The sequence below is a fragment of the Populus trichocarpa genome, chromosome 11, assembly GCF_000002775.5.
Source record: "Populus trichocarpa isolate Nisqually-1 chromosome 11, P.trichocarpa_v4.1, whole genome shotgun sequence".
NCBI classification, from domain to species: Eukaryota; Viridiplantae; Streptophyta; class Magnoliopsida; order Malpighiales; family Salicaceae; genus Populus; species Populus trichocarpa.
Genome location: NC_037295.2, coordinates 908,508 through 922,530, shown reverse-complemented (window position 1 = coordinate 922,530; position 14,023 = coordinate 908,508). Strand labels below are relative to the sequence as shown.

Genomic DNA, 14,023 nt, shown 5'->3' with positions numbered 1-14,023 from the left:
ATATCTATTTTTTATTCTTGGCTTTTAATTAATGTTTTAATTCAAAAATTTTATCTTTGTATTACATAATACAAAACTCTTTTCAAGATTAATAGTTGCTATCCTCACATCATACAAAACACTTTTCAAGATTAATAATTGCTATCCTCACTTGATATTTTAAGAGAGTAATGGGACACCACAAGCATCTACATCAATCAAAATGTGATAGATAGAAGAACTTGAACACTAAAAAGAAAGCATTAATAGTTTAAGGACTGAAATGAAATAACCAAGATAATTACAACACTGAATTGTCACTCCAAGAAAAGCAAGCTTCTTTGTGACTACAAATAAAAGGATATCCTCCTAATGGAAGACGTTATCATCGAAAACAACGGAGAAACCCACTTGCCATTTTCATTGTTCTTTACTCTCTTCCTCTCCTTCTTCATCGTCTACTGCTATGTAGTACCATTTTTGGAACTTACCTTTTGTTATCTGCATTTGTTATTATAATGATTACTTGTCGAAGGCGTTTATGGTAGCGTGCTAGCTGCTCATCCTCTGCAAGGGAGAGGAATAATGTTGTTTGCTTGGATTAAGCTCAAAAGCAATCCAAACACTTCTTAATTCAACTTTCTCTGGGAGACACTCAAAGTTAATCTCAGCTTTTGTTAATTATTAAGAGGGCAAATATAGCATTGGAGATAAGGGAAGAAGTTGGTTGATAGTAAGCAAAGTATGGTTTTTTCTTAGCTCCTTTTGTTTACTGTTTGTGTTGATTTTTTCTTTTGGGTTCTGATGTGTGAAATAGTTGTTGAATTTGTGACCCAGATGGAAAGAAAATGTTTAATTTGGAGATTAGTTTGATGTTTGATTAGGATTGGTTTAAAGTTGGCTGATTTGCTTTGTAAGTATCAAAAGGATGAGTGTTTCTTTTTAAATCTTGCTTGAAAATTTGTTATCTTTTTATGTAAAGGAGTGTTTTTCATTGAAAGGAACTGTTGGATGTTAAATATAGTAGTTCAGTTTTTGATGTGTTTTGAGATTTTCTTGAAAAGTTGTTGATTTTTTTATGTTTTTGACAAGGGTTTTTGTTTTTGTTTTGGTTTTTTTGTTGAAGGTATCAATGGCAACGCTAGGAGATATAGCGGTTTCGGGGGCTTTAAATCTACTGGGTGCTTTCATTTTCTTATTGGCATTTGCAATCTTGAGGATACAACCTTTCAATGATAGGGTTTACTTTCCAAAATGGTATCTCAAGGGCTTAAGAAGCAGTGCCTCGCACTCGGGGGCTTTTGCTCGCAGGATTGTGAATTTAGACTTTAGATCGTATACCCGGTTTTTAAATTGGATGCCTGAAGCGCTTAAAATGCCTGAGCCTGAGCTTATTGATCATGCAGGATTGGATTCAGCGGTTTACTTGCGAATTTACTTGATGGGGTAATGCTGTTGTACTGGTGTATGTTAATCTTTGTTTTCCTATGCTTAATTTTTTATCAAAGGGTATGTGCTGTACGGTGTCATACCTCTATTGCAAATGGTAGTGAGATTTTATTATGTCGGTGCCGATTTCAAAAAGAAAGGGTGGCTAAATGCTGTTATTATCCTTTGAACATGTTAGAACAACTATATTTTTGTAAAATGTTTGTCGTTTGTTATTGTGCACTGAGCTAGTTTTTGTTGCTTATGCAGACTTAAAATTTTTGTGCCTATAGCGTTCCTTGCTTGGGCTATCCTGGTGCCAGTTAATTACACCAATGATACTCTAGAGAAAGCCCAGCTGGTGTCCAATGTAACTGCTAGTGACATTGACAAGCTTTCAATTTCCAATGTTCCACTTAAATCACAAAGGTACGAAGCCATCAATCATTGCTAGCTTCTGCTACCTTGCCATCTCTGAGCATTCATGAATTCTTGATATATTCAGATATATTGATCACAATTCTCTTACTTTATAAATGATTCGGTATCTGTAGAATGTTTATTGATTGCTTATTTACCAAAAAACAAGAGTAACTGTTTCTCCAAAAGACAATCATGTGGTCTTGTTTTTTTTTTTTTTTTTTTGTATTATCCTACATCTTCTACTTCCAGGAATATCTGCTCCCTTACCTTTTCATTTTACACCAATAATTATGTTAATTGCACTGCAGATTTTGGGCTCATATAGTGATGGCCTATGCCTTTACTTTCTGGACATGCTACGTGTTGCTGAAGGAGTATGAGAAAGTTGCTTCAATGAGGTTGCAATTTCTTTCCTCAGAAGGACGCCGTCCAGATCAATTCACTGTAAGATGAACTATTTTCCTTATTGATTTATTCCTTTATCAAACCTTTTTCTCTCAATCTTGAGCTTGTTTCCCTCCATTTCCATTTCTATATATATATATATATGCCTTAAGTGAAATATTTCCAAAATGGGAAGCAGTTCTTAGACCTAAAAAAGTTGGGCAGAATTTGTCTGTGTAACAGTCAATCTCAGATTGCCTAATGTTGTAGTACAAAATTTCAATTCTAGTTTACCCATTGTATCAGCTTTTCTCTATCCTTCTCTCCTTCAAGAAACTTGAATAATAATTGCTTACACTTCACAGGTCCTTGTTAGGAATGTACCTCCGGATCCAGATGAATCTGTCAGTGAGCTTGTGGAGCACTTTTTCCTAGTGAATCATCCACATCATTATCTCATTCATCAGGTATGTTTTTGCTCAAGCAGAATTTATAGTGTAAATATCTTTGGTAGAAAGCTATGAATTTTATTGATCATATCAAGGAATAGTCTGCATCAGTCTTGTTGTGCAAATTATTGAAAACCATTTGTTAGAATGTGTATTGTGGGCAGGGCATCATGCGGGTCAATTGTGTGCTAATGACACTAGAAAAATTATATATCATTATGGGACATTTGTTGGTATGCATTTTGATCATAGCTTTTCCTTCTGTGCATATGCAAGCCAGCTTCCATATGTAAACTGTTCCCTCAGCAATTGCTTATTCCTATCATGTTCTTATCTTAGTTTTTTCTTCAGTGGTTTTGATTGTGTATTGTGAAACTTAATTATTTTAATTGTGTTATGTGCTGTTTTTTTATCATAGAATTGAAAAGGTGTTATTCCATGAGTTGTTTGTGAGATTTGAAATGTTGCAAACCTTAACGTTTAATTGATTTAAGTGACTAAATTTCCTTGTTTCTATTTATGGATTTGTAACCAGTTGACATTCCCTATAGGACATAGAGACTTCATTTTTTTTTCTAAATAGACATTTAACAGAGGATTGCACAAATAAACTACTTTGAATTTTCTTGTCTTTTGACTCAGAAAAATGATAAAAAAAAGAAGAAGAGAAACTTGGATTTTTTTTTATTTGCTGAACTAAGAATGTGCACCTCTTTGTTATCATATAAGTATGCTGTGTAAATATTTATTGCTGGTGTGATTTGTGGGAAATGTTCTTGGACATAAAGAACACTTCCTATTTTCTTGACAAGTTGAGTGCTGCAGCCCATAGTAGCTTTTCATCATTTGGATTAAATAGCAAGGGATAGGGAAAAGGTTTGGTAGTTGAGGAGGCAACATGTGGATCTCATATGGTCTATTGAGTGGCTTTAAATGGACTATTTACTTAATGGAATATTTAAATAAACCCTGGCTTTTATTATACTCCTGAAATTCTAGGATAGTATGTACTTCAATTTTTTTAATCCTTGAACTATGCATGCTTGGTCAAAAAATTTGGCTTTGTGAATATTTTTACGATTTAAAATTTTTAATGTAGGTGGTGTGCAACGCAAACAAACTAGCCAGTTTGGTCAAGAAGAAGAAAAGTAAGCAGAACTGGCTTGACTACTACCAACTCAAGTATGACAGGAATCAATCACAGCGGCCTCTTAAGAAAGTACTTCTCAAAATTCAATCCGATATATCTTAAGTAGTTGTTGCCTCATGTCCGAATCTAATGTCTATTACTTTTGCCTAAACCCCAATTACGGTTTTAACCTCAAACTTTACTTTTCTTTGCTGTTCAGACTGGTTTCCTTGGGCTTTGGGGTGAAAAAGTGGATGCAATTGATCATCACATATCAGAGATTAAGAAACTGTCAGAAGAAGTAAGCCCCTAGCTTCAATAATTTCTTATCTAAATTCCCCCATCTTTCAAAAAGTTTGAATTATTGTTTTGTTAGTTATTCATAAGTATATAAATCTGCAACTTCTTGTTCAAAAAAGCAAAACCATTGTTCAAATGAGTTAGAGATGCTGCTTTACCAATTACTAATCGAATCACCCCTCTGATCTGGGTCATGTATCATTCTGGTATAATTCAGATAGAAGAGGAGAGGGAAAAGGTTTTAAAGGATCCAAAGTCTATAATGCCGGCAGCATTTGTTTCATTTAAGACTCGATGGGGTGCAGCTGTTTGTGCACAAACTCAACAATCAAGAAATCCGACTTTGTGGTTAACGGAGTGGGCTCCTGAGCCGCGTGATGTATATTGGGAAAACTTGGCCATTCCATACATGTCACTCTCTGTTAGGAGGCTGATAATTGGAGTTGCATTCTTTTTCCTTACTTTCTTTTTCATGATACCTATTGCATCTGTGCAAGCTCTAGCAAGCATTGAGGGAATCGAGAAAAAAGCCCCTTTTCTGAAGCCCATTATTGAAATGTAAGTTTTCTTTCTTTCACCACAGTGCCTTCTAACTTAAATGCAAGATTTCTTTGTTAGAAATTATCAACTGTTTATTTTTTATGCAGAAAATTTATCAAATCCGTTATCCAAGGTTTTCTACCTGGCATTGCATTGAAGCTCTTCCTAATCTTCCTGCCAACAATTTTAATGATCATGTCTAAATTTGAAGGCTTCCTATCTATATCATCTTTGGAAAGGAGATCAGCTACAAGATATTATATTTTCCTCATTATCAATGTATTCCTTGGGAGCATACTCGCTGGGGCCGCATTTGAACAGCTAAATTCTTTTATCAATCAGTCTGCTAATGAGTACGTTATTCTCACATATCTATCAAGTATTTATTAGGGTGTAAGCATTTAGAATTTGGTTGCATTAGGATGAATGGCACTATATACTGTAAGATCCAACCATTGTCGGTAGTGTTAATGCTTAGTGAGAGATGTTATTCTCATGGCATGTGCCTTAAAAGGATTTCCAACAACTTACATTTTATTAATTCTCCCACCAATGATTCAATTTTATCTCACTTTTCATTGATCCAGAATCCTATTATCCTGAGATGAAACTCTAGGATCTAAGTCAATATGTTTTTCATCTTTATTGCCTACAACTTCCATCAAGTGTTATAATTGTTTTCTCCTTTGTTTTGCTCATTTCTTCGTTTGTGTATGGCAGAATTCCTAAAACAATAGGTGTAGCTGTTCCATTGAAAGCAACTTTCTTCATAACCTATATAATGGTTGATGGTTGGGCTGGAATAGCTGGAGAAGTTCTAATGCTGAAACCACTGATACTCTACCACTTGAAAAATTTCTTTCTGGTGAAGACAGAAAAGGACAGGGAAGAGGCAATGGATCCTGGCAGTCTTGGTTTTAACACCGGCGAACCCCGCATTCAATTATATTTTCTGCTAGGTCTTGTATATGCAACAGTGACACCTGTTCTCCTTCCATTCATAATTATTTTCTTTGCCTTCGCCTATGTAGTGTTCCGTCATCAGGTAAATAATTGATACCTTTGGTTAAATGATGTTCCATCAAAGGACAATTCTATTGTGTATGGTTAATGTCTTGTCAACTAAATGATCAAAACCTGCAATTTAATCCAAGTTTGAAGATGTTCTGGGCCAGGGCATTACAACTAGATAGTATATTTGTAGCACAATCATATGCTTTGTCCTTGGTCATGTGTATTCACAGTTTCCCTATGTTTACACCTTGGCAGATCATAAATGTTTACAACCAAGAGTATGAAAGTGGTGCGGCATTCTGGCCTGATGTCCATGGGCGTGTTATTACTGCATTAGTAATCTCACAGCTGGCTCTGCTGGGACTGATGAGTACAAAAGAAGCTGCGCAGTCAGCACCATTTCTCATTGCTCTTCCTGTACTCACTATATGGTTCCATGGGTTCTGCAACGGACGCCACAAATCTGCTTTTGTCAAATATCCATTACAGGTGTGTTGGTGTCTGCATATTCTGGAGTTTACACTTCTCATTCTCTGTTGATTTTTATGTGCTTCCTTGTTTGCTCTCAATTGATTCTCCTGCATAACACTAATAATTTCTTATATGCAACTATGAACTCGTTTTAGTTTTATGTCAAGCTAGAGCTGTTTAATGCTAGTGTTTGGTGTGAAAAATGTTCTTTACAAACTTGGGTTATTTTTGGATGTAAAAGCTTGATCTTTTTGTCATGAAGCATGAAATGCCTAGCTGTGTTGATGACATTGTTTGTTTACTGTTGTGAAAAGCTTGATTTGATGATAATGGAGGAAGAGAAAGAGGAAAAATTCAACCACTTTCTTTTCAAATTATAGAATTTTTGAGGTTAGCAACACTTGCATTACCAAAGTAACTTCTTCAAGGATCTACAAACTCCTTACAAGATTTATAATCGGAGACTGTCCAAGCATTAGAGAGTTGCCAGAGTGCATTGGTACTTTAAAGAACTTCAAACGTTGAAGAAGCTGTTTTGGTAATGCAAGTGTTGCTGGTAACCTTGGAAACGTTACAATCTGAAGGGAAATTGGTTGAATTTTTTCCTCTTTCTCTTCTTCTATTATCATCAAATCAAGCTTGTCACAATGATAAATAGACAATTCCTCCATTGCAGTTAGGTATTTCATGTTTCGTGGCAAAGAGATCAAGCTTTTGCATAAAAAAAATAAGCAATTTCTTATAAGCAGTTCTAGGTAGTTGATACTACCTAGTTTAGGTTCCCTAACATAATGCTTTTCAATTGAATTCAAGATGTTTGATTAATTGATTTGCTAATGAAGAATTTATTTAGTGTTAGAAATTTGTTTTAAAAGACATGGTTAGTGGGCATGTTTGAGGTCAAATTAAAAGTGTGGTCCACTTACTTTTAGGGTTAAGATTGTTGAAAATTATTCTCCAACAAAAATACTTTAACATAAAATATTAACTTTTTTTAAAAACCAGTTTTGGATTAATGAAAAATTAATCTCAAAGAACTATTGGTTGAGATATTTTGTAAACTTAAAAACTCTCGGTTTCACATTACAAGATTCACATGTGGCTTATGTAGTGGTAAATTGAATAGTTGCTTTTAAAGGGGATATGTTTTAGGCTAAGTGAGCTTTTGGGTTTTAGCTACCCATGTTCGCTCGGCATGGGATCGGGCTTAAGATTTGAGTTTAATGTAAAATAATTTTTTTGGCCTATAAAGAATTATTTGTTGTTATCCTATGAATAAATAGCAATTCTTTCGGTCATTCTAGAGCTTAAGTTCAATTTTTTTGTAGAGAGATTTTGAGTTTGTTTTCCTATTTCATGGACCTTGTTTATATAGTGCAACTTTGAAATCAAGGCAAAACAATGGAAATTATTTTTCTTAAAGTCATTCTAGAGCTTAAGTTCAAGTTTTTCATAGAGAGTTTTTGAGTCAGTTTTTCTAGTTCATAGACCTTGTTTATAGTGCAACTTTACAATCAATCCGTTTACACCAAGTGACGAGGAATAAAATTTTAAGAATAAAGAATACAATCCTTGTTAGCAAAGTAATTTGCATTTCTTTCTAAATGTTTCAACAAGTATACTTGACATTCTATTTAAGATATTCAATATATATTGCTTTGTCTATTAGATTGTGGTTTTAATCTTTAAACTTGTGAAGTTAGTGTGCAATTTTATGTTTGTGCTCCAACATATTTAGGTAAATTGGTTAAACCAACTTTTAGTAATTTATTTTTAGTTTGTTTATCACCATGTCAAGTAACTAAATAGAATCAACATATACACGATCTACAATTAGATTAGAGCAAAATGACTCAAAAGCGGAGACTACTAATCTTGTCTTGAACTCTGATTTAGGAAGCAATGATGAAAGATACCCTGGAACGAGCAAGGGATCCAAACTTTAATTTGAAAGCATACCTTCAGGATGCCTATATTCATCCTGTTTTCAAAGGTGGTGATGATGATGAAGACGATGATCTGAGCAAAAAATTGGAAACCGAGAGTGTCCTAGTGCCTACAAAACGCCAATCACGAAAAAATACACCAGCACCAAGCAAAATCAGCGGGGCATCCTCGCCATCGTTGTTTGAGGTAGTTAAAAATGGAGATCCTTAAAAAAAACAGATTGCTAAATATGACACATACATGACAACACCTTTCTGTACATTTGAAACGATCCATTACCAGTAGACAGTGGCGACTTTGTAAATTAAACGAGTCAAGAACTTTCTGTAGAGGGCAAAGGAAGAAGGGCCAGGTGAAACTCCTGACAGGAAATCATGTTCTGGGTTTTATGGCATTGAGGGCTCTTCAAACTTCAAAGAGATGTAGATTAATGAGAGCATTGTAAAAGGTAGATATTGTGTATGTGAATTTTTCATGATTGGTTTGTACAACTACACGTATTCATATTTATTGTCCTAATCAACGATGATATCCCTTGTATCTACGCATAGCTAGGGCTATTCCATACTTTGCTGCATTGCCCTCTGATATTATACAAATGTTACCCTGCAACATGGCACACCTATTCATTAGCTCAATAAGCACATATTCTCACAACAAGAAGGCAATGTAACCACCTATAAGACGTATCCCAATTCTCAAATGAACCTTCTCTAAGAAGGTGCACGCTCTCTTGCAAATATTTCTTTGTTTCTTACTTCAGCCTCGATCCACTCGAACCGCTGAGGGCCGAGGGCTTGGTTTCGACCTCTAAAAGATAGGAAAAGACTTTATATTTCTTTTTGAAGAGTAAGTAGGAAACTTAAATGGTTAGCTAAGTGATACTTTGATGGGAAAACTTCAACCTTGTACAATTTGAAGACTGATAAGTAATCTCAACCATAATTCATCAATTGATTTACACTCATCTCCAGTTCTTTCACTTGAAGTCAAAGAAAAAGACCTAAACTTTAACAAACAAATCCACTTGCCATTTGTCGACCTTCATCACAAAGTGGAGCAATGGAGAGGAGTAGAAGAATGGAATGGCGCGTAATGGAAAGAAGAGATGAACCAAGAAGAAGAAAGAGGCTTTAAAATTTTGAATTACCGATATATTTGACTGTTGCAAGAATTGTAATAGCCACGTCTTGGCCAGAGGTAGAGGAGTGAGTGAGCTTGTCTTTCTTCCAAAATTAGCTTTTTTTCTGGTGAATCATCCAGATCATTATCTCTCTCACCAGGTATGTTCCTGCTCAAACTGAATTTATATTGTAAATAATCTTTGGTAGAAAGCTGTTAAGAAATCTTTTGATTGGAAATTTTCACTTCTGCTAGTTCTAGAATATAAATTTTTAATGCAGGTGGTGTGCAATGCTAACAATCTAGCCAGCTTGGTCAAGAAGAAGGAAAGCAAACAGAACTGGCTTGACTACTACCAAAACAAGTATTCCAGGAATCAATCGCAGAGGCCTTAGATGAAGGTACTTCTCGAAATGCAACCTGATATATCTTAAGAAGCTACTGCCTCGTGTCCAAATCAACTGAATACTGCTTTTTCTTTCACCAAATTTCAGTTTTGACCTCAATTTTTACTCTTCTCTGCTGTTTCAGACTGGCTTTCTTGGGCTTTGGGGGGCAAAAGTGGATGCAATTGATCATCATGTGTCGGAAATTGAGAAACTGTCAAAAGAAGTCCCTATCTTCATTTTCTTATCTAAACTCCATAATGATTCCAAAACTTTGAGCCACTTAGTTGTTTTTTAGCATATATATCTAGCTTCTTACTGCAAAAAAAGCTAGTATATGAAGTTTATTAGTCCCTTTTAAGCTTTTTGTTTCCCATTCACTATTTGCATAGTGCATCACCACTCTATTTTGATATGATGGATGGTTCTGTTATTATTCAGATAGCAGAAGATAGGGAAAAGATTTTAAATGATCCGAATTCTATCATGCCAGCTGCATTCGTTTCGTTCAAGACTCGATGGGGTGCAGCGTTTTGTGCACAAACTCAACAATCAAGAAATCCAACTTTGTGGTTAACAGAGTGGGCTCCTGAGCCTCGCGATGTGTATTGGGAAAACTTAGCCATTCCATATGTGTCACTTTCTGTTAGGAGGCTGATAGTTGGAGTTTCATTCTTTTTTCTTGCCTTCTTATTCTTGATCCCTATTGCATTTGTACAATCTCTAGCAAGCATTGAGGGAATTGAGAAAAACCTTCCCTTTTTGAAGCCTGTTATTGAAATGTGAGTTTCCTTTCATCACAATGCTTTATCACTTAGTTGCAAGATTCCCTTCTTAGAAATTACTGATTGCTTCTTTTTTTTTATGCAGAGAATTTATCAAATCAGTTGCCCAAGGATTTCTACCTGGGATTGCACTGAAACTCTTTCTCACCTTCCTGCCGACAGTATTGATGATGATGTCTAAATTGGAAGGCTTCATGTCTCTATCATCTTTGGAAAGGATATCAGCAATGAGATATTACATTTTCATCATTATTGATGTGTTCCTTGGAAGCATACTCACCGGGGCTGTGTTCGAACAGCTAAATTCTTTTATCAATCAGTCATCAGTCTGCTAGCAAGTATGTTATTCTCAGAATTCTGTTCATACTCTACCCTCAGCATTTCCTCTACAATTTCAGTGAAGTGTTTTCTTTATTTATGTATTTCTTGCACATTCCCTGTGTGCAGAATTCCTGAAACAATCAGTGTAGCTATTCCAATGAAAGCAACTTTCTTCATAACCTATTTAATGGTTGATGGATGGGCTGGAATGGCTGGAGAAATTCTAATGCTGAAACCACTGATAATTTACCACTTGAAGAATATCTTTTTGGTGAAGACTGAGAAAGACAGGCAAGAGGCAATGGATGCTGGTAGTCTTGGTTTCAACACCAGCGAACCCCGTATGCAGTTATAATTTCTGTTGGGGCTTGTAAACGCAGCAGTCACGCCTATTCTCCTTCCATTTATAGTTATTTTCTTCAGCTTTTCTTACGTAGTGTTCCGTCATCAGGTAAGGATTCCATCCTTTTGGTTTGTTACAGAGTCATATATAAAACTATTTTTAAGACCTCACATAGGTTAACCTGTCATGGTAACAATGCCTTAATAACCAAGTGCTTAGGATTTTGAATCTCACCATCTCAATTTGTACTTATGCAGATCATAAATGTTTACAGCCAAGAGTATGAAAGTGGCGCCGCATTCTAGCCTTCTGTCCATGGGCGTATTATTACTGCACTTGTAATCTCACAGCTGCTTATGATGGGACTGTTGAGTACAAAGCAAGCTTCCCAGTCAACACCATTTGCCATTGCTCTTCCTGTACTCACTATATGATTCCATATCTTCTGCAACATCCGCTACAGATCTGCATTTGTCGCATATCCATTGCAGGTTTGTGACTGTTTGCATATAGCAGAGTTGATGCTTTTCTTGTCAGTTCGAGTATTGATTTATTCTGTAAATCCCCTTTTAGTTTCCATTGATTTTCCTGCATAATGCTCATCATTTCTTATATCCATCTGAAATTATTATAGGAGATGTCAAGATAGAATTACCTATTGCTAGCATTTGACACACGAAAAAAAAGGTTGTGCGTGTCTATAACTAGTTGTAGACAATTGATTCTATCATGATGCTTGTCAAATAATCTTGCGGAATCGCAAAAGGATCCATATAACCTCCCCCAACTAGTCCAGGATTAAGGCTTTGCTGTTGTTGATGAAATTCAAGCATTTATGCACTAATGAGGAGATGATTTGGGTCAAAACAAAATGAGTCAAATGCTGCAGAATACTAATGCTGTCTTGGGTTCTGGTTTTTCAGGAAGCAATGATGAAAGATACCCTGGAACGATCAAGTTCTCTGAACTTTAATTTCAAATCCTACCTTCAGAATGCATATATCCATCCAGTTTTCAAAGGTGGTGATGATGATTGTGCCGAGTATCTGAGCGAAAAGTTAGAAACTGATAGTGACAGTGTTTTAGTGCCTACAGTTCGCCAATCGCAAAGAAATACACCAGCAATAAGAAGTAGATCATCCTCACCGGCTTTATCCGATGAAGATAGAACAGTAGAGCCTGAAGTATGAAACTTACAAGCCAACATCTCATTGCATGGCATATTGCAATGACATGAGACAGCTGGATTAGGCATTACCTTTGTGTATTTTTCTCTGCTTTTAGCCTTCGAGCATCCCACGTGATGATCATTCATAATATATATACAACAAAAATGCTTAAATTATATAATTTATTAGGTTGGTCCAACAAACTATTAAGTTAATTAAGTTAATCAAGTAATGTAATATGAGGAAAATTTAATGATAATCAAGGAATAATTAGTGATATCATGTTAATTATTTTCTAAGTCCAAAAGAAATAAACATAAAAAAAAATAGAAAATAAAATTCATCATCCACCAAAAAGTGATAAGAATATCTTCATCTAAGATTTCTTTCTCTAACCTTGTATTTTTTTTAAATAAAATAAATCTAAAAAATAATTAATAGAATATCACTAATTATTCTTTAAGCAGTACAAAATTTCTCATAATCCATCTAGTTTTTCTTTTCTTTTCTTTTTTAACAATGTAATCCAATAAACTAAAAACAAGATAGGTTTAGTGGTTTAAATATATTTTTTATTTTTTTTAAATTAAATTTTCTTAAATTACAAGAAGAAAAGATATTTGATTTATAAATTGTAATGAAAAATATACTTTAACTTCATCATAGATTAAACAGATTAACCATATTGATTTAAATCAATCAAATCACTTTATTTTTTAATTTAAAATGATATTATTTTAAATTTTTTTAAAAATAAAATTTTAATAAAGTTAAAAATATCATAAATTTATCGCCGAGCTTAAATTCAATTTAGGTTAACTCTCATGTTTTTTATACTTAGGGTGTGTCTAATATTGCGTTTCAGAAATATTTTTTTAAAAAAATTAATTTATTTTTATTTTTTTACTTCAAATTAATATTTTTTTTATATTTTTAGATTATTTTAATGTGCTGATGTTAAAAATAATTTTTAAAAAATAAAAAATATTATTTTAATATATTTTAAAATAAAAATCACTTTAAAAAATAATCAATATCCCACCGCTAAACAAATTCTTCAACTAGTCGGTGTGATCATGTCTTATTAATTTACTAGGCGAAGTCAAATTTAATAACAGCCGAAAGATCAGCGTAATCTGAGTTTTTAAATATTATCAATTTTTGTGCAAAAGGATTTCTTAGGGAACTGGATGCCATCTGTGTAAAAACAGCTTAAACTGTGTGTCTTGATGTGACTTAACACAGATTTCCACGCATCTAAATGCCCTTGACTTGCGGTTACAATTTACAAGCAACAGTTCCTTGACACGCAAGGTTTTGTTTTAATTCCTAAGATCAAGGAATATTAATATTAATTAATTATAACTATTTAATATTGTTTTCTAAATTAAATACACCTTTAATCCTTCCTTGATAGAATCCATTGAACTGGGATCTCTGTAGATTTGGCAATATTGGAGGGATCCTTTCCTTTTTCATAGAAATATTAAGTATTTAAATCGCTTTCTAATTATTATTCTTTCTTATCAAATGTTTTAATATTTAACCTTATTATGATCTAAAAATTTAACGTAAATGATAAGCATGTCCTCTTTATTTTTTCGATTTTAATTTAAAAAAATATAATACATACAAACATATATGTGATATATGTGGTGGAAAAATTCTTGAAGAAAAAAAAGAGAGTTGAAAATAATAAATTCAATTAAAGTAACACCATACCATCATTAAATATAGTGCCCCACTACACAACTTATAAAATTAATATATACCTAAACATAAGGGTAAAGAGAGTTGAAAATAATAAATTCAGTTAAAGTAACACCATACCAT

General features: G+C 34.0%; 1 protein-coding gene across 3 annotated transcripts; it reads left to right on the top strand.

Annotated features, from left to right (window-relative positions):
* Positions 1-350: 350 nt before the first annotated feature.
* LOC7484537 (calcium permeable stress-gated cation channel 1) lies at positions 351-12,371 on the top strand. Of its 3 annotated transcripts, none has more exons than XM_052445177.1 (12): positions 351-721; positions 1,106-1,425; positions 1,678-1,836; positions 2,139-2,274; positions 2,580-2,681; positions 3,763-3,882; positions 4,013-4,093; positions 4,310-4,650; positions 4,740-4,985; positions 5,353-5,677; positions 5,902-6,135; positions 11,945-12,371. In XM_052445177.1, the coding sequence occupies exons 2-12, from the start codon at positions 1,112-1,114 to the stop codon at positions 12,209-12,211; spliced, it is 2,325 nt and encodes a 774-aa protein (XP_052301137.1). In that variant the 5' UTR covers positions 351-721; positions 1,106-1,111; the 3' UTR covers positions 12,212-12,371. The 3 variants fall into 3 exon arrangements, 2 of the variants coding, with proteins under 2 accessions (XP_052301137.1, XP_024467604.2); XR_008056766.1 differs by lacking the exon at positions 5,902-6,135 and adding an exon at positions 11,279-11,512 and having other exon boundaries at positions 352-721; positions 11,945-12,081; XM_024611836.2 differs by lacking the exon at positions 11,945-12,371 and adding an exon at positions 8,014-8,608 and having other exon boundaries at positions 353-721.
* The last annotated feature ends 1,652 nt before the right edge of the window (positions 12,372-14,023 follow it).

Coding starts and splice junctions, on each gene's coding strand:
- LOC7484537 (XM_052445177.1), top strand. CDS start 1,112: ATGGCAACGCTAGGAGATATAGCGGTTTCGGGGGCTTTAAATCTACTG. Junction 4,094..4,309: donor TTAAGAAACTGTCAGAAGAA/GTAAGCCCCTAG, acceptor GGTATAATTCAG/ATAGAAGAGGAGAGGGAAAA. Junction 4,986..5,352: donor ATCAATCAGTCTGCTAATGA/GTACGTTATTCT, acceptor TGTGTATGGCAG/AATTCCTAAAACAATAGGTG.